Source organism: Misgurnus anguillicaudatus, chromosome 9 (assembly GCF_027580225.2).
Source record: "Misgurnus anguillicaudatus chromosome 9, ASM2758022v2, whole genome shotgun sequence".
Classification (NCBI taxonomy): Eukaryota; Metazoa; Chordata; class Actinopteri; order Cypriniformes; family Cobitidae; genus Misgurnus; species Misgurnus anguillicaudatus.
In genome coordinates this window covers 10,298,122-10,322,796 of record NC_073345.2, presented here as the reverse complement: position 1 = coordinate 10,322,796, position 24,675 = coordinate 10,298,122, and the positions used below count along the sequence as shown (strand labels likewise).

The window sequence follows — 24,675 nt, the reverse complement described above, 5'->3', positions numbered from 1 at the left end:
TGAGAGAGAGAGAAAGAGAGAGAGAAAGAGAAAGCAAGCAAGCGAGAGAGAGAGAGAGAGAGAGAGAGAGAGAGAGAGAGAGAGAGAGAGAGAGAGTAGGATGATCAAGCACAGAGGAGGAGCTGACGTCACTGGGCTCACGCTCGCCATGTGCTCATGACTCACGTGGATGCAGGAGCAGGCGGAGAGTGGGTGAGGGTGGGGCATGAGAGGAATCTTAAAGAGGAAGTAGCATGCAAAGAGGCGGCCCACATTCGTGTTTATCCTGTCTTTATAATCATTACTGACATTGGTTTTACAGCTTGTTAAGATCAGATTCAGATCTGGCAGACTAGTCAACGGAGATATAAACAGATAATTTTTCTGTATACGGAAAATGCATTTGTAGTAACTGTTGGTAAAAATGATTAACATAACCATGCTTTTGGCCTGATTTCTGCAACAACATTAATGCTTTCCTATAAAAAGTGCAGAGAAACTCATATGCACCATACAATGTTAGCCTACATTTTGTTATTGACCACCATTACAATCAGTAATTATGTATGGAAAATAAAAACAAGAGATTGAACATTAGGTAAAGAAATAAAATCATTAACAGACAAAACGGGTACGGAAAACATGGTAGGGACAAAATATAATGACTGTACAGAGAAGGATATTTTGGCAGATTCATATATGACAATCCTGGCAGTATAGATAAGCAAAGAATGACTGTATGTGTGTGTAAAAATGGCTATACACTCTAAAAAAAAAAGGTTCCTTGAGGTTCTATATAGAACCGTGGGGTTCTATACTTGGCCAATAGAACCTTTTACCAAAAAACGGGTTCCATATAGAACCCTTGGAAGGCAAAGAACCATTTTTATTAAAACGGTTCTATAATTCACGTTTTTTGCTCATAATATTACTGTTATTTGGTCACAAAATGTAATTGTAAGAGTTGTTCATGCGTGAATGTATGTGCTTAAAGTTTAAATATGCGGTCGGTTAATAAAGATAGCGTCTATTTAAAAATGTGCTCGGACACTTTCGGGCGTAGATGAGCTCCATATGAGCTCCAGAAAATCACAGACACTTAAGCGCTCACACCCCGCCCAGCGCAGCCTCGCCTCGGCAAGCGCATAAGAAATCGACTGCTGGCTCTGGTATCTCTGTGGCGTTTAAACGTGATTTAATTCATTTTAATTTCTCATACTTAACAATGAAAGGGTTATGTTTTAAATCATATTTTAGGATTGCACTTAATTGATATTGCTGTTGAGTGGTGTTTCATATCTTTTACATTTGTTATAACCGGACTGCATGCGAATTTGAACTTCAGAGCTGAATGAGCGGATGGGGAAATAGTCCCAATATCATAACAATCTTAAATAAAACTTCTAAATATGCCCGTGTGTGTACCCGTGTGCGCGCGCGCGTGCGCGCGACCCGCTCGCGCGCGCGTGTGTATGTACAGTATGTGCGTGAGTTTTTAATTTAAAAATGTCTTAACTTAACTCGGAAGGATATGAATCACAGGTCATTTCATCTGAGATCATTCCGCATGTAACAGCCGGAATCACTCACTGTTTCCCACAACGACACAAGTCATCATCAGCCGTTTCCTCAAGGTCACGTCAGGTAAGTGTTTGTAAATAAATGTTAATTTTAGACTATATTAGTTGGCAAAGACGCAAATACTCGACGTTTTTGTAAACATATAAGTTATATAAAGGTGTGTTATGTTATGTGACCGACTTAAAGTGTGTGTTATGTTATGTGTCCGAGTTAAAGTGGAGCTATTTTAGTTAAGATAATACCGGACAGGGTTTAGGACTCCGTCTTAATTATAATTGGGACATTTTTACAAACAAACCTTATAAAATACAATACTGGCGTGCATTTTGAGACAAAACAATAGCACTCATATGTTAACAGATGTCAGTATTTTAGTCAGTGATAAGTCCTGTCCGAGAAAACCGCCCATAGTGTTTAATACAATTACGTGTGATGTCTGAGGGAAATTTCGCAATTTTAGGGTATAAAATCTTTCACCGTCAAGCTTTATTATATTAAACATGTTATTTATGTATGTGTGTGTGTTTATATTCCTCTGTTTATTAAACCAGAGCGAAGATGAGCCTCGAGGCGTGACAGTTATTTTTTCAAACTGAGGAGTTCGGACTCCGGACCGGCATTTCTGCTTGTTTGTACCCTGAGGTAAGTAAACTTTCTACATTTTTGAAACGATATTACTGAAATATTTAGTATAATTAGTTAATATTTATTTTGTTAGAGTAGGTCTTGTGCTAAATAGTGATACTAGAAGCTACATTTATAATATTTACCTCAGTTAAAAAATACTGCTGGTAACGTTAAAGCACTGACGGGCTTCGTCAACCGTCAGTTATAAAAGCTCTGTTTAATACATTTTGTTCCGGGTTTTAATGAATTACGTTACAGTCCTGCTTTATTTCTTTGTTATTTTAAATTAAATTGCCAAGCACAATAAGACAGCTGTGTTGTAAGGAGACGAAATTCGAGACAGGGGTGTTATTTCAATGAAGCGTGTGGTCAAAGGAACCGGGTGGAAGACGGTGGAAGGGAAATTATATGTAAATGTTTGTCGCAGTTTTACACATATTCCGTGAGTATTGTTCGATGTTCACGAGTGTTTTATCAGGGTTGGAGCTAAACCTTGAAGGAAAGTGGAAACTGCTGGCCACAGTTAAGAACTTTCTGCTGGTCTGTAACGTTATTATAAATGCACGATTGCAGTGAAGCGTTGGTATCCGCAACACGTCTAGATATGCATGTTTTCTGTGATGCACACAATTAATTAATGTGTGGTAGCTGTTAAGACAATTACATTTAACATTCAAATGTTTTAAAAACCAAACGTGTTCAGGTTTTTATGTGTATTTGGTTTGTGAAGTGTAATTTATATGCTTTTTTCCTCTCCCTCACAGATAACCATGGTTAATAAATGGTCAGACACGTCACTGGCTTTAAAATATAAACCCCATTGATGCAAAAAGGTAAGGTGCTTAAAAGGACCTTGTAAACCTGACTTCTGTCAATAATGTTCATCAAAGAGCAAAATAAAAGAAATATGTGTTTTGTAGCTTAAATGATAATTCTTACTGTATGTATTTCATTTAGAATTTAGCATTAAAGACTGTAAAGTGTTTGAGGATTTAATTTAAATTCTGTATATTTCACACTATTTTTTTATTGAACATTGTGTTTTGAAAATACATCACTAGTCAATTGCAACCTCAAGTTAATGTAGACTTTAAGGAACTTGTTTGTCTGAAAGTGGATATATAAAGATTTTGTGTTTTAAGATGCTGCATGGAATGACAATGTGGTTTGGAACAGACTTGGTGAAGAACATGGAAACATCTCTTAATAAAATGGCCCCAAACATCATCAGGAGTGCAAAAGAAGGAAGTAAAAAACATCTCTACGCCAATCTCATTGGAGAGGAAACCACAGAAGGTGCTTGTTCTTTGTCCAGTGTAAAGTAGCCTTATTTGCATAGTCAATGTAAAGGTTCTAGCACCTATAAATTGTATAAGTGAAAATATGAAAATAATGTTAGTATAAACTTTTTCCTTGCCATTGAAGAGTAAACTTGTTAATTAAGAGACGCTGGCTGAGAAAGAGTTAAAGTTTACCCACAAATTAAAATTGTCGTCACTTTCTTCAGCAGAACACAACAGAAGAAATTTTGAAAAAGTATGGTAATCGAACAACAATGGTGCCCATTGACCTGCATTGGTTTTGTGTCCATTAAATTGCTAGCAGAGTTGTTCGGTTACAGACATTCTTCAAAATCTCCTCTGTCTTAGTGTTCTGCTGAAGAAAGAAAGCTGTGAATGTTTGAAATAACGAGTGAGTGAATGAGTTTTCTTTTGTAAGTAAAATGTCCCTGTAATTGATATCTGTACCTAATGTACAATAATTTGTATGTTTGTAGGTCTGGTGAGGAATGCTGCACTTATGTTATTGCAAGCATTATTTCAAGAAAATCCCAGCTTCCTTGACTGTGTAAATAGTGTAGGTATAGTCTTCTGTAATTTAGTTAGCATTTGAGGCACTTTATTTAAAGTAACATTCAATGCAAATATAAAAATATTACTCTGTTTACCCTTAAATAGCATACAGCTCCACATCAATTATTATGAGTCTTGTTGGTTCGTGAGTGTCGCTTGCCTGGTTGTCATACTTTATTTGTGTTATTATGGGATAATTTTAAGTCTATTTGATGGCTTCTGTTAATTGGTAAAAAGCACTTAAAAGGTGAAATGTTTGTTTTACAGGAACCCAAAGGTCCCACATCAACCATAGTGTTCAACGGCTCTCCTGATCTTCTCAAATCTGAAAGTATCAACTTTATAATGGACAATGTGAACTTAATGTGGAAGACATTGACATCACAGGCTGTGGAATGACTGTGTCACAGGTCGGAGAAGCGGACCGCCCCTGTCGCGGATCACGCTCCTCCTAGTTCCACCTCGAGGAGGTCCCAAAGCACCCCAATGACCAGACAAACCAGAGATAAGTAAAATATAGAAATAGAAACATTATTTAAATTATTTAAAACTAAAGTGGGGAATGGGAAAGGGAATCTAAAAATCTCGCTTCTCGCCCTCAGGGGGAGTATTACGGGGCCAGGGACGTTGGAGGGGTTTCCACGTGACTCCAGCTGGAACACCGCTACAGAGCGTATCTGGGTGGGTTGGGCACACACCGTCGCGGCGGCCCCTGATGGCATCCTCAAAGGTCCAAGACCCTCCTAAGGTGAGTACGGACGACAAGGACACAGCACAACACTTCAAGAAAGCTTTGTGTATTTCCGTTTCAAGAGGTTCTTTCTTGACTGTTGAACAGTGTTTCTTCTCTCTCCACAGCTCCTAGCCGTAGCAGAACTACGTATTTCAGCACCCGAAGGACTAACAACCCAGCCGGCATCTGCAGCGTATATCCAACGCGATCAAACTTCACTCTGACAAGTAACTTCCTATACACAACCACGCCGTCCTTTCGCCCGGACCAGCCCAGCACTCTTTCCGCCCGCGGAACTGCGGACTCTTCGGAGGCTGGTCTTCGTTGTGCTGCCCAAGGCGGAAGTTGACTCGCCCGAAAATCGACCCTTCCAGTAACTTCTTCCTTCTCTCTTTATATCCTCCTCCATGGCGTGGCTCGCACAACCATCGCTCGCCACGTCACTCACACAGCTGTGCCTTGTTTCAGCGAGTGCGGGGATTCCCGGGGAACCCAGAAGTGCCGGTGTCTACAAACCGGTCGGGGCGGAACCTTTTAACTCTCATTTGGGTTCCACCCGGCATAGTCACTCCCTGACAACTGTTTGCGTTTTTATTTTTCCTCAATGTTCAATACCCTTTTGCCATTAAGCACACAGTGACTTTAATTTATAAAATATATGTTTAAGTTTTAATACCTGTACAAAACAAATGTACAATCAACTTGTGTAAATTGTCATTCTATTTAATAGATTGTTCATGAATTGTCTTTAAATGCATTGTGATTTCGGTGGCACTTTGCAGTGGGGTTCATTAGTTAACATTAGTTAATGTATTAACTAACTTGAACAAACCATAAGCAATACATTTGTTACAGTATTTATTCATCTTTGTTCATGTTAGTTCAGAGTGCATTAACTAATGTTAACAAGATTTTAATAAAGTAATTGTTGAAATTAACATGAACAAAGATTAATAAAGGCTGTATAAGTGCAGTTCATTATTAGTTCATGTTAACTAGTGTAGCTGGCTAGTGTTAACTAATGAACCTTATTGTAAAGTGTTACCGTGATTTCTTTTCATCATTTTAGACACATGTAAAAGTTACTAAAAATTTGTACTGCATATGCTGTACAGTATCTATTCGTAAGGGAAATAACTTGAACAAAATTTTTAATGTATAGTGTAATTAAGAGTTTAGCTGTTTAATACAGAGATGCAATTTATTTATATATATTATTTATATATAAACGTATGTATGTTTATTAAAAAGTAAAAATGCTTAATGGAAATAATTAAATAACTAAATGGTTGAATGTAATGAGACATTTTAAATGTAAACTAAAGTTTTGCTGTCTAATACAGAATAAAGAGATGTGATTTTAAGTAATTTTTATAGATTTATATTTCTGTATAATACAATTAATAAATAGTAAACTTTTATAATTTTCTAGATCGGTTATAATTTCTTATCAATAATAAATTACTCATAATAATAAAGAACCTTTAATGGTTCTAAATAGAACCATCTAACTTTGATTCAAAGAACCATTTGGGGTTCTTTTTAATGAACCCATTAAAGTGGTTCTATATTGAACCATTTGGGGGTTCCATATATGAAGCGGGTGATAGAACCATTTCTGGTTCGATATAGAACCATTTTTTTTAAGAGTGTAGGTCAGACATGCTGTTAAATCAAACACAAATCAAATTGTAGTCTTTTCTTTTTTATACAGTCACCCCCAGACTGTATAAAAAAGAAAAGACTATAATTTGATTTGGGTTTGATTTAACAGCATGTCTGACCTATAGCCATGATCACATTTAAACATTAACCTTTATAGCCACAAATGTTTTGCCATATAGTTTCAACCAGGCAATCTGTATCATGACACCATTTTCATGCCTTTAAAGCAAAATCCTGATAAGGGACACACCATTCTGATACCAGGATCCGTATCATCACCACAGTGGCAGATGTGTGTTCGTTGCGTCATGTGAACCTATGTGCTTCATGAGTCTTGTCAAAATACATACCTGCTGCACACACATCAAGTTCACAAAATAGACACTAACTTAACACTAAACACTGATTACACATGAGATAAAGCGAGTATCTGGCAAACACGACAGCAGACGCATGATGCACATGGTTCACATCATAGATATGTATGTATAAAGGCTAGATGTCTCGCCCGCGCTGCTGGCCAATTGAGTGTAACGTCCGCATTTGGGGTTTAATGTAGCATGTACTTTTAAATGACCATAACTTGCTCAATTTTCTACCGATTTTCAAACGTTTGGTTTGTTATAAACGTCAGGGATGTACCTATAACACTGCATACTTAACTCATTCACCGCCAGCCTTTTTAAGAAAAGTTGCCCACCTGCATTTTTGTGATTTGAACAAAATTTTCACAAAATTCCTTGCAGAAAAAATCATTTTCTATAAATATATAAACATACAAATTATATTAAATTAAAGAACACACCCTCTGCTTTCAAACAAACAATAAACAAACAAACACACAAACAAAATGGGGAAAAAACGTTTCATTATATATTTACTTTTTCTACTTAATTTAACCACTGAAATATGGATATTTCTCTTCAAAAATACAACATTTTGAGCAAAAAGCTTAAAAAAATGCGTTTTTGTAAAGGAATTTATGTTAGAGATCAGACTCAGAATGACTATCAAACATAAAGGCAGTTAAAATAACCATTAAATCTTTTTAACTTCCGTTTTTGATAAATTCGGTTTTATCCAGTGGATAAAAGCGGTATTACACTTTCACTTTGAAATTCGTCCAAAAAGGCATATTTATTAGTTAAATATGAACTCATAAATGATGAGATAACTCGTCAATGGCGGTGAATGAGTTAATGAATAATTTTCATGAATCATGTTAAAGCATCCAGCATTATAAACACGTTAATAACGTTTGTAAGAAACCAAACCGTTTGAAAATCGGTCGAAAATTGAGCAAGTTATGGTCATTTAAATGTACCTGCCATTAAACACAATGCTACGAGTGAGCGAGCTGTCTGTGGTAAGATGGCCGCCAGGCGATGACGTTAGAGACTCCGTCGTAACACATCTAGCCTTTATACATGTCTATGGTTCACATGACGTGCCATGATGAGCAACACACGATGGCTACATAAATGTTGGGACGCGTTTTGCATCATGCTCCCGCGATAAAGAAGTCACCAGCCGCCACGGCATCACCAATACTGGTTTTTACAATAGAATTAAGTATCGGTAAGATATGACCAATCAAAATCTGATACTTGTAAAATGTAATCCATAAAGGTCCGTGTAAGTTTTTTAGTTTGTTTTTCAACTTGAAATTAAATATGCAGAAATGAGAAAACGGCCCTCTGTTAGTTTTTTAATATTAGTTTATGCTTGGTTGTACATAAAACGCCCCCTTCTGCTGATTGGTTAACTAGAGATCAACCCATGCCGTTCTTAGTTCAGCGCAGCAGAATAATAGTCCTCCGCTGTACAGATTTTTATAGTGTTAATATTTACACCTAAATATTTTCGGTTTTGTTAAACAACACTACAGGGCAGGTCCCAGACTGTCTTCTCTGAAACCTAACATGAACATTTAAGAGAAATGTTACTACATTTTTCTAATGAATGTACTTTAGATCGGCACCCTGACCCACAGGCACACAACAGGTGTTAGCGGTCCAGTGTGGCAATGCTGAGAAACTCACTGGACGTTGCACAGTGTTTAGGCTTGACCCTCGTCCTGTACAATATAGGGTTTTCCGGTATGTAATAAAGAAATTATGCATCCCATATCAAATTAGTACAGGATTGTCTAGTATTTCACATAGGCCTACACAGTTTAATAGGACTCGTTCTGAGGAGATAAATAATTTAATAGAAAATATAAACTACTGTCACAATAAATAGCAGAAATGCTTAAAACCATTGGTCAGTAAATGACAGACAAGATCTATGTGATGCGCTACTGCGTTTGATTGCGCTTCAGTGATAAAATGTCGGAGTTCACATGCATTGACTCTAGCAGTGTTTTTAAAGTTGAGCTCAAGTCTGACCAGCAAATTAAAGCTCTAAAAACAGTTCCAAAAGCGCATTTGTCCAAGAATATATTGACATTATTTATAAAATGCATTCATATTTTTACAATAAATCTTGTTTTGAATGTATTAGGTTGCCTAATTGGCTTTATTTATTAACACCATTCTAGCATCTCGTGTATCTTTATGGCAAGAACCGGTTAATCTATACACGAATACCACCTATACATCTATACATTAGTTTATAAGTTGACACAGAAAACAGGCAAACTCGACGCAGAAAGGATTCCCAAAATTAGTGTCCAGAATCTTATTCACATTTTAATGTGAATATTGTTTCTTATTCAGGCTTTATGCTGAGTAAGTGAAATAGGATTCATTTGAAATTAAATGAAAAATATTAAAATACATTTGAATATCATTATTTCGTATCACAGCAGATTTTTCCAAAAGGTTTATGGAGAAATATAAAAAGGTAGGCTACTTATATCTGTGCACTTATACCTGCAACATGCAGGTTGACTGTACTAAATACAAATATTTTACTAAAAGATGCCAGTTTTAAAAGTAGGCAACTCATTAGTATAGCGAGTAGCAAGTATTGCACTGTGAATTTACTTTTCATCAGTGTTGTTTTGTTTTTGCCACAAACACAAAAATCAAAAGACATGCAACTCCCCCCCCAAAAAATATAAATATGTAATAGAACTTTTGGGAGTACTTCGACTCGGCGCAGTAACACCCTCCCTCTCCCATTATGAGAGGGAGAAGGGGAGCGGACTTTTCAGGCGAGTCGAAGTACTCCCAAAAGTGCTATTACGCCATAAAATATAGTTCCTCTTTTAAATCCGCTTAGAAAAGCGCTACGTTTTATTTTGTACCACCAAACTTGCTCGTATAACTACTCGTCTTAAATAGGAAAAACGTTGATGTGTTTGGTCACTTCTAACTGTATCTCTAAATGGTACCATTGAATGAATGGGGCTAAGCTAAATGCTATCGAAGCGTCGCAGCGCACTCCAGCGCTTACGTGCACGCACACAGATGATAGAGGGATGTATCAACAATTCTTAGTTAAGGTAATAACATATTTTAATATTGAAAATGAGTAGACTATTCCTTTAAGCAACGACATCAAGTATAACCGCAGCAATGACAGTGTTCTTAATATGACAAAGTAAGTGTTTTGATTAATGACATTAATGTTTATATTTTTAATTGGTGTATACCACTAGTCAACTAAATGAATATAACATGGCAAAGATGAATGCACATTTATATAGGCAATTGATTGAATAGATTTATAGCATTTTGAATAGAAACTTGTCATGGATTTATTGCATTTTGTGGAAAAAATAATCCGTTTTTAAAATAAATCTTTGAAAATCAAGTTATGGATTTGAATTTTTTATAACCTAAAGATGCTATGTGAAAGTTTGTAACAGAAAATAGTGGTTTTCATCTTGTCACTTTCTTGGTATAGAAAACACGTTTTTACCGAAATTTGTCAAAATGGATTTATTGCGTTTTGGAACCAAACTCTTCATATTATATATATTTTACATTTTATATATGTGTATATATAAAACACATACATATATAAAATATATATGATATAATTATTATTTAAATATGAATAAAAAATTATACATTGACCTATTAGTCAATATTAATTAAATATAAATGAAAAAACTATTTTCAATCTATTTAATTACCTAATAATGTCTTCTAAAATTATTATCTTTCTTACCAGCGATAATCCTGCAATGTTCAATGGTATGAGCTAAGCTCGATAATTATAAGGCAAACTAAATGCGCCTCGTCTAGGAAACCAAAACTTTTGCGATTTTCAACCAGGCATTTGTTCCAGGCATGGGTGCAGATTTAGGGTGGGACGCTAGGGACATGTCCTTACCAATATTCAGGGAAGACTGAATTGTCCCTAGCAATAATTTCGACCAAACAATTAATCTGTATTTATATATAACCACTGATGTCTGTCTTATTCTTGTGTTTTCTATTTTTTACTTATTATATTTTTTTTCAGGAATCATTTAAATGAGATTAGAAATCTTTTGCAATCCCGTTCTGTAAAAATAACGCTCTATGTGGTACACAAACGGTTAACAGCTTTCGTTCTCTGCAATGCCCGCCTCCGTAACTCACATCGCTAATATGATTGGCTTTGCATTTCTTTAGTCCCGCCTCTCTAACTCACATTGCTAATATGATTGGATTAGCATTTCTTGAGTCCCGCCTCTCTAACTCACATCACTTTATGATGGGCTTGTGTTTACTCGCTACGTGTGATAGGATGGTTTCACTTTGTACAACGCGCCAAAGTTCACTCAACAAGACTACCCCTAAATCCATTAAAGTATACAAAATCCATTAAAGTATACTAAATTCATATAAAGGCATGCACAAAGTCAAGTCTTCTGAAACTTGATAACTTGTGTAAGGAGGAGCAGAACAGTGTCGACAGAAATCTCTTGATCTGCTCCTGATGCCATTCTGCATATTAAAACCATAAGACTCAGACAGCGTTTGCATCACATGCTAAGAGTTACGTTCCTGTTATTTTGCACATCTGTAGATTAATAACGTGTTTCCTATAGTACGAGTCAGGCTAAAAATTGTGCTGAATCTGTCTTACATCTGTGCTGATTCTGAAAACTGTCAGACTGAAAAACTGATCACTGATTCATGTTAATGTAATACAAATGTACATACACATCTACATAACACAATGGATATTCATTTTTACTTGTAATTATATTTGTCTCTTTTGATTGGGCCAAATATGGACTTGGTATTTTAACATTTGGTAGACTGATCTTTTTTGCACATTAAACCACAGCAAACATGTTAGATTTACCTGGATGTAGCGAAGGGCGCTCCTCAGGACACTCAGATTGGACGTTTTCTTTTCATCCACATTAGGAACGTTCCTCTTGAGAGTCTCGAAACATTCTTTAAGATGCGCTCGTCTGTGGCCAACACACACAGAGAAAAGCATTGATCATCATTTCACAAAAGTTTGCCTGGGAGCTCAACTAATCGTGCAAGTTTTAGCAGATGTTTGGGTAAAGCTTTTTGGTGATGGCAATAACAGAGAATATGATGGGATGAAAAAGCCAACAGGCAATCGCTCTGTAATATGATTTTCAGTTACACATTAGGCAAATGCTTTAAAGCCAAGATAAAGAAATAGCATACTGACTGCAAACTTTCTGCAAGCAACCTGGACAACCTACTGTATATTTTACTGAGCCAACACACTGAACCGGATTAAATATCCATGATTTAAATAACTGGTGTGTTAAGTTTAAAAGAATAAATATAAAGTAAACAACAAGTCTACGCACCTGTTCTTTTCCAGCTTGTTATGAACTTCTCGAGTTCCAGCCCTATAAGAAAAAAAAACATTGACGTTTTTAGGTCGCATGGAAAAGTTTATGAATCAACACATTAGTTTCATATTATGGCCACCTGCACGTGTGTGCCTATAAAAGGGGCAGATCAACCAAAAGTCAGCAAGTCATGAGGATTAAGAAAAAGTAAATAGTAAAACAATTTTCACTTTTCCTTTCAACATTATTTTTTTCCAATACTGGAAAATCCAATTCTGTACTTGCAACCTGCAAATACACAGCATGGCGTTATTATTCATCCTGGGTCACCAAAATCAGCAGGCCACTTTATAAAACTGCGATTGTATAACAAAATAGCCAACCCAGTTTCATCTTTGATAAAAGTGCATTCTGTACTATAAGCCCTAAAGGGCTTAAATGATTTCTTTGCTCACCCTCCCGGCCTCCTTTTCCCATCCAGGCTGCGTGCATCATCCACAAACGCTCCGTTAGTCCTGGGCGGCTGGTTTGACTGCACCTGGCCCAGCGAGGGCTGGGGTAGAGCCGGCTGGGGTAGTAGGGTGTGTTGCTGGGGCGGATGTTGAGCAGCGATGATAGGAGCTGGATACGGCTGCAGTAACGCCTGTGTCTGTTGCGGTTTTGGACTGTTGTTGGTCTGAGGCAAACTGTTGGCTTCCGCTTTTATGTGTGCAACTAAGTGACAATGTTGTTGTTGTTGTTGCTGCTGCTGTTGTTGTGGGGGGCAATTGGCGTCCTTGCCGTTAGGGCTGAGGAGAGGGGCTGCTGGTGGAGACAGGGCTGCGGCCAAGGGCGTGACCACTGGCAGGGGTGAAGCCGCATGAAGAGGTGCAGATGTCTGAATGGAAGGGGCCGCAGGGTTGGCGGCGACCACCGGGATGGGAATGACAGCGATGGATACAGGTGGTGGGAGCGGAGGGGGCGGGACCACCGGAGGGTGATGCTGGTGATGGTGCTGCGGCCACAAGTCTTCGGTCCAGGTCACATGGTTGATTTGGACAGGTTGGATAATGGGGTTTAAGAGCTTCTGCTCGGCCTCGCGGGACAGCTTGGTCTTCTCTCGACGTTCCTCCTCCTCTGTAGGACATAAAATCGAAGGATTAATATAAATGTTACGCACTTGCAAAGCTGAAGGATAAACTTGCACTCGATCTTTTATTAAAGAAAAACGTATGACCCTGTTTGTGAAAACTCATTTGCTGGCATTAAATTGCATAGTAATATTGGACAACCTGCTCTCAGATATCGATCTGTAGTAAGCATTGACTGTCACACAAGTTTAGAGTTTCGCTGTGCTCCATGTCTCTCATCTTGGTTTTAACTTTCTGCTGCTGTTAATTTCTTCAGACTTGAAGGAGAGCGTTTTAATACACACCGAAATTAATATTTCATGAATTTAAATATGCATGCCATATCTCTGTACAAATTGCGTTCCACTGGCATTTCATTATTCAATACTTATTATCAAGCAATGATAGCTTAAGCGATAAAGTCTCAGAATCTAATTCATAGCTATAGCTTTGCAATGATAGTTTCTGGATTATTCTTTTTGGAATACATAGCAAGGGATCGACAGCAAATTAGCGCATTAGTAAAAAAACGAATTAGCATTTCTCTCTGATGTCTCGACTCCGACTAAGAAGCTGCCATATTGTAAATTAATAATGAGATGTGGTCGTGTCTACAGCAGCACACTGTGTAGTAGACTTACAGAAAACTCTGCAATACAATGCATTACGACCCTGCACGTGATGTTCGCACACAACACCTCTGATGGAACCAAAGCCTCAATTTTTAACACTAATGCAAATCATTAACTCACAACTCCCATGTTTGAGGATGTACTGTAAGCTAACTATACTGGGTGTGCTGTCTCTTTAAAAGAGAAGCCCTGGTAAGACACTTGACTAATCTCCAGCTTTAGATCACTGACGTCACACAGAAGAGCAGATCTGTCCTGGGAAATCTAAGGCTGGGCTGCAGAGTCTGCAGCCTGAACTCAAGTCGCCATTGGGCGATTTGCGTGATTGACAGGTGGATCTATTGTTAAGCCATATTCAGTCACGACTTCAGATCCACGTTTCAATTTTCATGCGTGATTTGGGCTGTCTTTGGTGCCATTTGCACCGCAGTGAACACACCACACAGACAAAGAGGTGACCTGATGCAAAGCAGAAACTGTAACATGCGGTTCAAAGCAAGACATTCATCTACATTAGCAGGAATGCAAAACATTGTAAAATGTAGCAGTTTCACAATGATCATGTAACCGACAAACAGAAAGTGAAACGCAGTGACGCCGTTTCATTTCACTCTTGACATTTGAACACATACTTAATACAAGTGAATATCATGCAGACAGGAAATGGGTTTAAACTCGCTCTCAAACCCTTGAAGTGAACCGTGTCATTGTGCAAACATTACATAGCCGAGCTAATAAGCTCTGAACAGCTCTGTGTTGGAATAACTCAACTATGAGAGTGCACTCGAATGCTCTCCAGAAATAAGCATGCAAAGCTCTTGAGACATCAGACAACAGATGGGATACCATGGTGGTCCACAGGACACTTAAATGGACAGCTAAAAGTGTGACACGGTAATAAACGTGGAAAATGTGTAATTGCGACAAAGTAACCTGAAGAGGTTCACTGCCATACAGCAAGTTTACTAATGTAACACGCACATTATATTACACAGACTAATGCAGAAAACAGCAAAAATAACCAAATTAGACTTATTTGTGCAAGTAGATTACATACAAAGTCAATGCGAATAGACGTGAATAGATTTAAACTCGTGCAGGACGATGCGAATGACGCAAATTGGGCGACGCAATTGCAGCGAAAACACTCGGTATTTGCCTCAAATGCCTCTTCGTGCAAATTAAAAATATTCAACTCAAGTTAGATATTCACATGACTTGAAGTTAAATCCCGCGAGTAATCTAGAGCAGTGGTTCCCAAACTTTTTCAGGGTGCGGCCCCCCTTGTGTACAGTGCATTTTTTCGCGGCCCCCCGAAAGAAGATTTATGACAAAAACAGTTTTAAAATGTAATATTTTAATTAAAGGGGCAATCAGTAGGATCTACCCCCATCTAGTGGTGGAATTGTATTTTCCATTCAAACGAACAGTGCTCTCTAGCTCCTCCCCTTTCCAAATGCGTGTTTCAACTACGGTAGCCGTTATGTAATCGCTGATCTCCTTGTCCGTTGCAGCTGGATCACGTGTTCTGAATGAAAACGCGTTGTGGAAACGCGTTGGTAGGCTAGTGCTTTTTGTCCCTCTCTGCTATTATAGTTTATTAATACGGCGGAACGATATGGATGCCTCCTTGGACTTACCCGTTCAATGTAAGTGAAGAGAAGAAATTCTAAGCTTACAAACAAAAGTCAGATCACTGGCAGAGGTCATTTGACACCAACGAGGACATATTTATGAATAAAGACATTGATTTTGATTAATAAAACACTTAAAATCCTACTGATTGGCCCTTTAAACAAAACATGTAAAATTATACCTAGTAGTGCTGTTGGTTAGTTGGCTTATTATTTTTTAGGTTTAATTACACAGAATTCATGATAAATTAATGTTGTTATAAAATGTCATAAAACTGGGGCCCCCCTGGCACCATCTCGCGGCCCTCAGTTTGAAAACCACTGATCTAGAGCGAGGAACGCGATGCTTCACGTTTGGTGTGTCCACAGCATTAGGCCACATTTACATTGCATGTTTAAAGTGACTCAATTACGATTTTTTTGCTTTCTTTGTCGTTTAAGCTGTTCTGGGTCAGTATGTGGGTGATTCTCACGAAATCCAGATTAAGAAGGTGTCCAGCGTCAGAATTTTTAAAAAGCCCTTGAAGCCAATTTTTTTCCACATATAAGATTTCTTCTTATGAATGTACTATAATCATTATTTTTAGAGGATTTAAAACATATTTCCTATAGAATTATTTACATTTTTTAGATTATCATTATCGAAAATTATCATTACCGCAACATGATATTACATAAAATATATGCATTTACAAACTCATGTTTCGGTAATGAGAACTAAAAATTTGTCTAGGTACTATGACAAACAAAATTTAAATTTTTATCTGGAGAGAAAAAAAATAAGAACTGCTTACCTGGTAGCAATTCCAACTATTTTTTTTTTAATGTTAGTTCATTGAAGGCTACAACAATGATTGAAAATTGTTGCGGAGGATGAGAAAATTGGTCTTGGACGTATTTATATTCCTTATTATTGTCTCTACATTTACCAATGATCACCAAATACCACATGTTTCTTTACTGTAAATGTTTATAGTATAACATCCACAGAAGCTTTTTATTTTTTAGATTTTTAAATAAAAAATATATACATGTCAAAGAAACCAAATACAGTCATGGACACATTGCGGTAATGAAAATTTTCCCCTTAAATGTGGAAAAAAACAACAAAAGTGTTTTTTATGATGTCATTTGAAATCATGAGCAAAATAGTACATGAAGAGATGTTTGTAACTGTATGCTTCTTATTTTGATAGCATTTACTTTTAATAAGTAAGTTATTTACTTATAATACCTCGCAAGTCTAATTTCGCGAGAATCACCCATGCCTACCTTAAATAGTTTAGCCAAGTGTTCAAGTGTAAATGCATTTTGGATACCAGTCGCTTTTAAAAGATGATGTAAGCAGGTCGTCAAACAAATCGGATAAAGGCAACAAATGGTGTAAATTCAGGACCAATAAGCGAAAAATTGCGAGTATGCATTGATGTATATAGCCCTTGTTTAAATATGGCCATTATGTACAATATTAAATGAATGAACAAGGAGGATTAGTTTAACCTTCCTTAACTCTCAATATGAACCGAAACAATCTGTCACAGACTGACGTAAAACAAGCACAAAAGCCAAAGCTCACAGAGCAAGTGAAAGTAAATATGATACTACTAAAAACGGAATAGACTATTTAATTCACTTTGCGTTCCAGCTCAATTTGTACAGCATAGCAAAGGTTACGGGTTTGATTCCCAGGGAACGTCATGCTGATAAAATGTATAAATGCATGATAAGTTACTTTAGATAAAAATATCTGCAAAACCCACATGAAAAAATACTATATAATACTTTAGTTATTACTATTTTAATAAATAGATACTAATAACGTGTTTTTAATTTAGTATTTACTATAATAAAGTGTAGTTGATACTGCGTTATTTAATGCACATATTTTAATGTATATTAGTAGTATTAAATAGAGAAATGACAAACTGTGGTACATAATCTAGAATACTTTAATATATATTATAAATTAGGAACTTTTACAGCATACTCAAGTATTTTTTAATGTTATGCATGCATAATGTAAATGTCTTTATTTGTGAACAATATCAATTTTCTTATAACACTGTTTAAAATATGTTCAAGGTAATCTTAACAACGAGCCGAAACTGTCAATACAGAGCATTTCTGAATAGACAATTTTCTATGTTTAGCACAAGGTCTTTAAAAAAGAAGAAGACCTTTGCCATCAAATGCGTTTCAGTTTTTTTTAAACCAACGATTAATCTGTAGTCTCAGTCTGCAGACACCCAGCATGCATTAAAAATGTATAATTATATAACTTCTGCAAAGAGGGAGGGTGGCGTTGCCCTATTTTCTCCCCAGTTGTGACATGCGCTAGTCGGGTTGGGTGGGTTGTCTTCAACAAGAATAAAGAGCGAGAGGGAGGGGGGGTCTGGCGCGCACGTGGTTGCAGTGGGCGGCCCTCTAGCACGCGGTATTTGCAGTGGGTGTGGCCAAACTGACACGTCGCCTCGAGAATGAAACAAAAAGCCCTCGCGCATTTCACAGCAGAAAATACACACACACCCCGTCGGTTTCGTGCGTAAAAACGCACACATGACTGTTAGTATAAGTGTAAGCCGATAACAGATCCGAGAATGTGCGTAAAGACTTTGAGGAAGTTGACGGGAAAAGTAGGCTGGTCTTAAAAGTCATGAGATAACCACTCGGCGATGTCATAATGTAAAAAAACCCTTTGGTCTATTGCCACCGCCCATGGGATAAGCAATACGACGTTCAGTTACGTTTAAAACGTTTACTGAATGGAGTGCAGTTGTTTTATGATTCAACACTGCCGACGTCATTGCAAAATGTGTAACTTTATATGGCTAAAAAGAAAAGACGCGCCATGTACAAGTATATCTGTCGGGGTTAATGTACCACCCACCGCAAAGCTATGGGTGAGTATAGTAGCACACTAAATATAGCACGGATTTAACCCGGAAACCGAGTGAGAGAATTATGCCCCACTCACGAAGACTGCACCATACAAAGAGTGGAAATCCACGTAAATGACCTTTGAGACAGAGCTCGTAATAATACATTTATGCAAACCTTAAAATATATTTATAACCTATGTAGTATGCATGAAACAGGCAGCAATATGCAGGGATAAATCAAAAGCACATTTTCTGTAGATCTGCAAGCAAACGAGTCCCCCCGGCAGTCCATTCCCCCCCGCCTTACCACGTGTAATCTGTTGTTGCTGGGCTTGCCACTCCAAATACCTGGCCGCTTCCAATAGAGTATCGATACTCATTTTAAACACCGACACAGTGCGCTCCTATTCAGAATATAACGTTGTATGCAAAGCCCGGTGCGGATACGCGTGGTTGACTATTCACAGTATAATCCACTTGCTTCCAAAGGCAGTCATAAGACATCCAGAGCGCTCCCGAAATACATCAGAAACACATTACTTCACTGGCAACAAGATGGCGATTGGAGTAACAGAAAACACAACAAGTCTACAGGCATACCATTCAAGGTCCGCCCTCGTCAGCGCTACTCCTCCCTAATACTATCAGTGATTAAAAAGTAGGGCAGAGCACGCTGGAGCACGGGGCGAGGGGATCGGGAGTCAACGTTGAGAGAAACGGGATCAAAATTGTTATTTAAGTTACGGAGTTTTAAAAATGAAGTTATTCGACGAAGTAAACGTCGTTTACGTGTGTTTCCGTTTACGTGCTAAAGCGTAATGGACAGGAAATGAAGCGAAACGACTCAGAATCCACGTTCCGCGTTTTCGCGCCAACCTTAGCCCGCAGTACATTAGCGCATGATTAAAACATGTCAATGCGAGGGAACCAATGGGCGTGGAGAACAACAAGGCATGGTGTCCGTCCACATGGGCAGCCGCTAAAGGCTGAGCGCGGCACATTTGCATGTCGAGCGCGTCCTCGCTGTCTCGCTACCTGCCAATCATCCGGAAAGAGTGCTACTGTAGCCACGCCCAGATCGCGTTTCTGAGGAGGGAACGTTCCTATTTACGAAGAAGGCATGTGCTGTACAAAGAAAGAACGCGTATTTCCTCATCTTTTTATTTTGTGCGTGTTAGTCACGCGGCGCAGTGTGTGTCTGGTGAGTGTTTGATGTTTGAAACACAATTATTCAAAGTTCTTGGGAAATCGAGGGCGCGGTGAACATGACGCATTCATAACGTGACTGTCAAATTTTGCACGTGGCTCGTTTTACAAACCATCACTGTTATTCTGGATGAATGAACACTTTATTTAGGTCTGAATTATATTTAAAGAAGCCCAAAACAAGATTTAAAAATAAATTGCGTGTTATACACATTAGCTGATTGGTGCAACCCACTGAAGTGAAGAATACTGTAAATACATTTACTTTATAATTAAGTATACAGTTGTTTACAGTATTATTACTATAGTGCCCTGTGGTATACTATAGTATTCACTTTAGTAAGGATCAAGATTTACTTAGAATTGTACTAATTATATATTAAAAATTCACATTTATAATATTAATAATTCGTGATATTTTAATTCTGAATATTTTAATGCTGCTACTACTCTTTACTATAAGATATAAAGAATTTTATTGAAACTTGAATAATTTAAGATTGATTATTGTCTAGTATTGAAATAAGAAGCGTGTGCGTAATGGTTCAGGCCATGCTGCTTTTCTTTATGAATGAGCGCCTGCATGGCAACAGACTGTGATTGGCTGATTTGAAGGGATACCCTAGATGACTATAAAACAGTCGGAGTGTTTCAGCCAATCAGCGCTGTGATTTTAAGTGCGTGAGGCATGGTGATGCACACATATAATACACACGCCTACACAGCCAACATGCATAAAATCTAAGTCGTTTGTTCTTATGTGATGTTCTTTATAAAGAATTAAATATGCATCAAGGTCAGTTTCTGCACCTGTTTCACAAAAGCACACACAGCAAATACAAAAACTGACTTTACTAAAATAACTAAGGTACACCTACAGCACAGAGAGTTTAGTCTGACCACACGAATCATTTAGGGTTTACTGTATGTCGAGAAATATGCAAAAATAAATAAAAATAGTAATATACAATATTATCCAATTATGCTTATTTTAATGTAAGCACTCCCTCTTGTGGAGTGATAGCTAAAACTTATAACAGAGCTTATGTTATTTAAGGTGCCAAAGAATGCATTGAAATAATCTGTTAAATTGTTCTTTGATAGAAGGTATGAAACTTTTTTAAGTGCATAAATGATCCAGACACATTTTACATCTTCATTTACAACTCTAGGATTTGTCCTTTGAATGAAATGGTCTATTATTACCTTGTTTGGAAAGGTCATGATTGGCTCTGCTCTGCGGCTCATGCCAGTAGCTCACATAAGAAAACAGACCTTATATGTTTGAGCCTGTATCAGACGAAGGTATGGATTTTGAGGAATAATCAATTGTTTGGAGATTGTTAAAGGGACACTTTTTTAGAAAATAGGCTCATTTTCCAGCTCCCCTGGAGTTAAATATTTTATTTTTTATCGTTTTGGAATCCATTCAGCTGATCTCTGGGTCTGGCGGTACCACTTTTATCATAGCTTAGCATAATCAATTAAATTTGATAAGACCATTAGCATTGCGCTCAAAAATGACCAAAGAGTTTCAATATTTTTTCTATTTAAAACTTGACTCTTCTGTAGTTACATCGCATACTAAGACCGACAAAAAATTAAAATTTGCGATTATTTTCTAAGCAGATATGGCAAGGAACTATACTTTTATTTGATTATATTCATAATCAAGGACTTTGCTGCCGTAACATGACTGCAGGAGCCACAATGATATTACGCAGTGCTCAAAAATAGTCCCCAGCTATTGAAAGTTATTTTTGGGCACTGCGTAATATCATTGCGCCTGCTGCAGCCATAAAAACGGTAAAATCAAATGATTAACTCTAGGGGAGCTGGAAAATGAGCCTATTTAAAAAAAAGTGGAGTGTCCCTTTAATGGACGTTTTTGAGTGGTAAGTTTGTGTTTTTTTCAGTATGGAGCTGGGTCATTCTACAGAAAAGGTGGAATTCAGGTGATGGAAATCTGCTTAAATGAACTTCTTTCAAAACACCCAAAACTTCTTTAATAGCATTAATTAACTTAATCTATGTTTAATTTTTAATACATTTTAATAAAGAATCCATGACATTGTATCTTCAATACCTGACAAAATGAGAATATAATAAAAGATAATGAATATGATAAAACTTATAAAACTTAAACATTTTCCATCTTGTTTTGTTTTTAATGCTTTTATGTTGGTCAGTTAAAGGAATAGTGCTTAAGAAGTACTCATTAGAGAAGACGGTAACACCAATGATGGTAACACCAATGACAATTTACAGAAAAAACTAACATTTTAACAAAATGGCTGCCATTAGCCATGTGCTATTTCATCAGAGATGTAACAATCACATACTTATTCAGACAAATGTAGACAAATAAAGTAAGACATCTCACAAACCCTTTGCCTTCCTCCACTGCACTTCTTCCACTGACCTCTTGACCCATGAAAAACTTCAAAGAGCTGATGCATTGTTTCAAAATAAAAGTGCTTTGGGTAGGGTAACACCAATGACATAAATTTGGGGGACAAATATTTATTTGATATTATTCAAATTAATAGGTTTTTTTTACCATTTTAGTGTTGTAGTAAATTCATACAGGGTTAAAGGTAAATGTAAATTAGATTTGTTTTATAAAAAAACATGGTTTTAAATAAGAAGTACACAGTTCAACTTCCATGAATGATCAAAGGGACAGGGCAATTTTCAGGACCAGACATTTAAAAAAAAAAGTTTAAAATGGAAAAAAAAGAAAATCACATAAATAAACTCTCTCATCATGTTAAGGACAATCTATATTTATTAAATATATATCATTATGGGATTATTGGGTCAAATTAAATGATTAAGGGGTCTGCAAAAGCAAGGGACAAGCAGTTCCACCTTTTTTGTAGAATGACCCATCTGCAAAACGTATAACGTCAAGAAGCTCAGCCTAAACGCTAGCATATAGCATTAACTAGCATATAACACTAAATCAGCAGTCACAACTTTGTTTTTAGCATTGTAACAACATTGGAATTAATTTAATGTGTAATTTAATGTTGAGGGCGTACATCTCGACTGTAACGTCACAGTCGGTGTTGAGATTGTGAGATTGGTCTGTTTTCCAGTGGTTTTGCACAAGGTTTACATAAGAGGAAGGAAACAATCGTGTTTGATGCTCCTGATATGACATTATTTTAATAGTTTTACATAAGTTTACATTATTTCATATACATTTATGAGGAAATTCTCTTCAAGATGCTTTTCTGACTTTCAGTGTAGTATATAACTGTGATTTGTTTAATCTACATTGTTTGGTCTGTGTGATTACAGACATATTTACACAATACAGTTACAGACATAAAAAGTCAATGGCACATGATCCAGTCTGTTACAATAACAGACAAGGATGATGCAGTCGTGTTTCCTTACAACAGCATAACATTTTGATTTATCGGTTTTTCAGACATCATGTCTATGTCTGTATATCTCTGCATGAACAAACCACAAAAGGGCGTGGCCTCTCCAATAGTCTGACAATGTTAAAAATACCTTCATTTAATTCTATTGCATATTAAATTATATGAAGAAAGGGAGCGCTGGGCACAACCTAACACTTTTTGACTTTGGTTTTTTTATTCAAAATATATTTAAGTTAGATTAATCATTTTTATACAATCAACACACACATCCTTGTTACAAATGAACACTTAAAGTTTGTTTGTGGGACCTACAGTTATTGTACAATTACACCGAAAGTGACAGTAGTGCAAACGTTACAACTTACCCCATAGGTGGGGTTAATTGTAACAAACTGAGGATTTGTTGTAACACCTACTGGAAAATTTAGTTTAAACACAAATAATTCAATAAAATTCTGTCTATATACTAAAGGTGGATATACTATAGGTTTATATAATAGATAGATATCCACACATTCATCCATCCATGATCCTTCATCTAACCATCCTTGTATTATGCATCAATGCATATAATATATAGATTTTAGAGAATATGCTGCACAAATAAAGACAAAAAAAATCATAATTGTGAGTTATTTCCCCTGATATTGTATTAACAGTTATCATTTTGATGAATAGTATTTACATTACAAATTACATTTTTACTAACCCCGCTGTTTAAAAATGTTTCAATCCCAGCTATCAGTTACTAGGAGTCTTTTACAGCAATTTCCACACAAATCCAAATCACATTTTTAAGCTCTATAATTAACATTCATGTATTATGATGATATTAACAATGAACAATACATTAATCTAAATGAATGAATGTAGTAAAACTGTTGTTAATTCATACTTCGTACATTAAATAGTGTCAACAAACTGATCTATGTTCATGTCCTTATGTTAAATTCTTATGTAAGAGAATCACCTCATATTACTCATACACATGGACTGTTGCCAGGATATGGGGGAATATGAAGCAATAGCTTTCTCATATAAATGACTGTGTATGTGTGTTTTATATGTGATATGCCTGTATGCTGCAACAAAAATGACTTTGGGAAATGAATTAAGTTGAATTGATGTTGAAAACATCCTGAATGTTCAAATGGTATAAATATGTCATGCAGATGAACCTCCAGCTCAGTGGGAAGGCCAGACATTATGGTCCTTGGTAAAATAGAGTGGACCTTACAATATAGTAGTGGTTAAATATAGATTACATTACTTTTTCTTTTTTTTGAGTCATGGATCGAATAATTTTTAGATCAGCAAAAAAAGGAAATAATGAAAATAAAATCAAGAAATTATAAGCAGATAAAAATAGAAAAGAACAAAGTTACAAATAAAGTATAACAGTAGTATATGAAGTAAATAAATAATACCACTGTCATTCTATAAATTAAATATAATTAATCTTATTAAAGCTACAGACGTGATTTTCTGTTTGTCTTTTGATTAAGACAATGACACAAACATTAGCAGATTTCTTGAGGGTACTGCCACTTTAAGACCAGATAAGCACAGATCCATCCCGACACGCATCTGATTTCTTTCTGAATAGTTCGTGTTCACTTTAAGACATAAATGACTGTTTCATGAGAATACTTACCAA

General features: G+C 36.6%; 1 protein-coding gene across 1 annotated transcript in view; it reads right to left on the bottom strand.

Annotated features, from left to right (window-relative positions):
• The window catches only part of mntb (MAX network transcriptional repressor b), a 28,234-nt gene extending 8,783 nt beyond the window's left edge, over positions 1-19,451 (bottom strand). The window contains exons 1-4 of the mRNA XM_055180971.2: positions 18,725-19,451; positions 12,619-13,279; positions 12,179-12,220; positions 11,689-11,800 (exon numbers count right to left, since the gene is read on the bottom strand). Of these exons, the coding sequence (XP_055036946.2) occupies positions 11,689-11,800; positions 12,179-12,220; positions 12,619-13,279; positions 18,725-18,797 (888 nt within the window). The 5' untranslated portion in view covers positions 18,798-19,451. The remainder of the gene's footprint in view (positions 1-11,688; positions 11,801-12,178; positions 12,221-12,618; positions 13,280-18,724) is intronic.
• Positions 19,452-24,675: the final 5,224 nt, after the last annotated feature.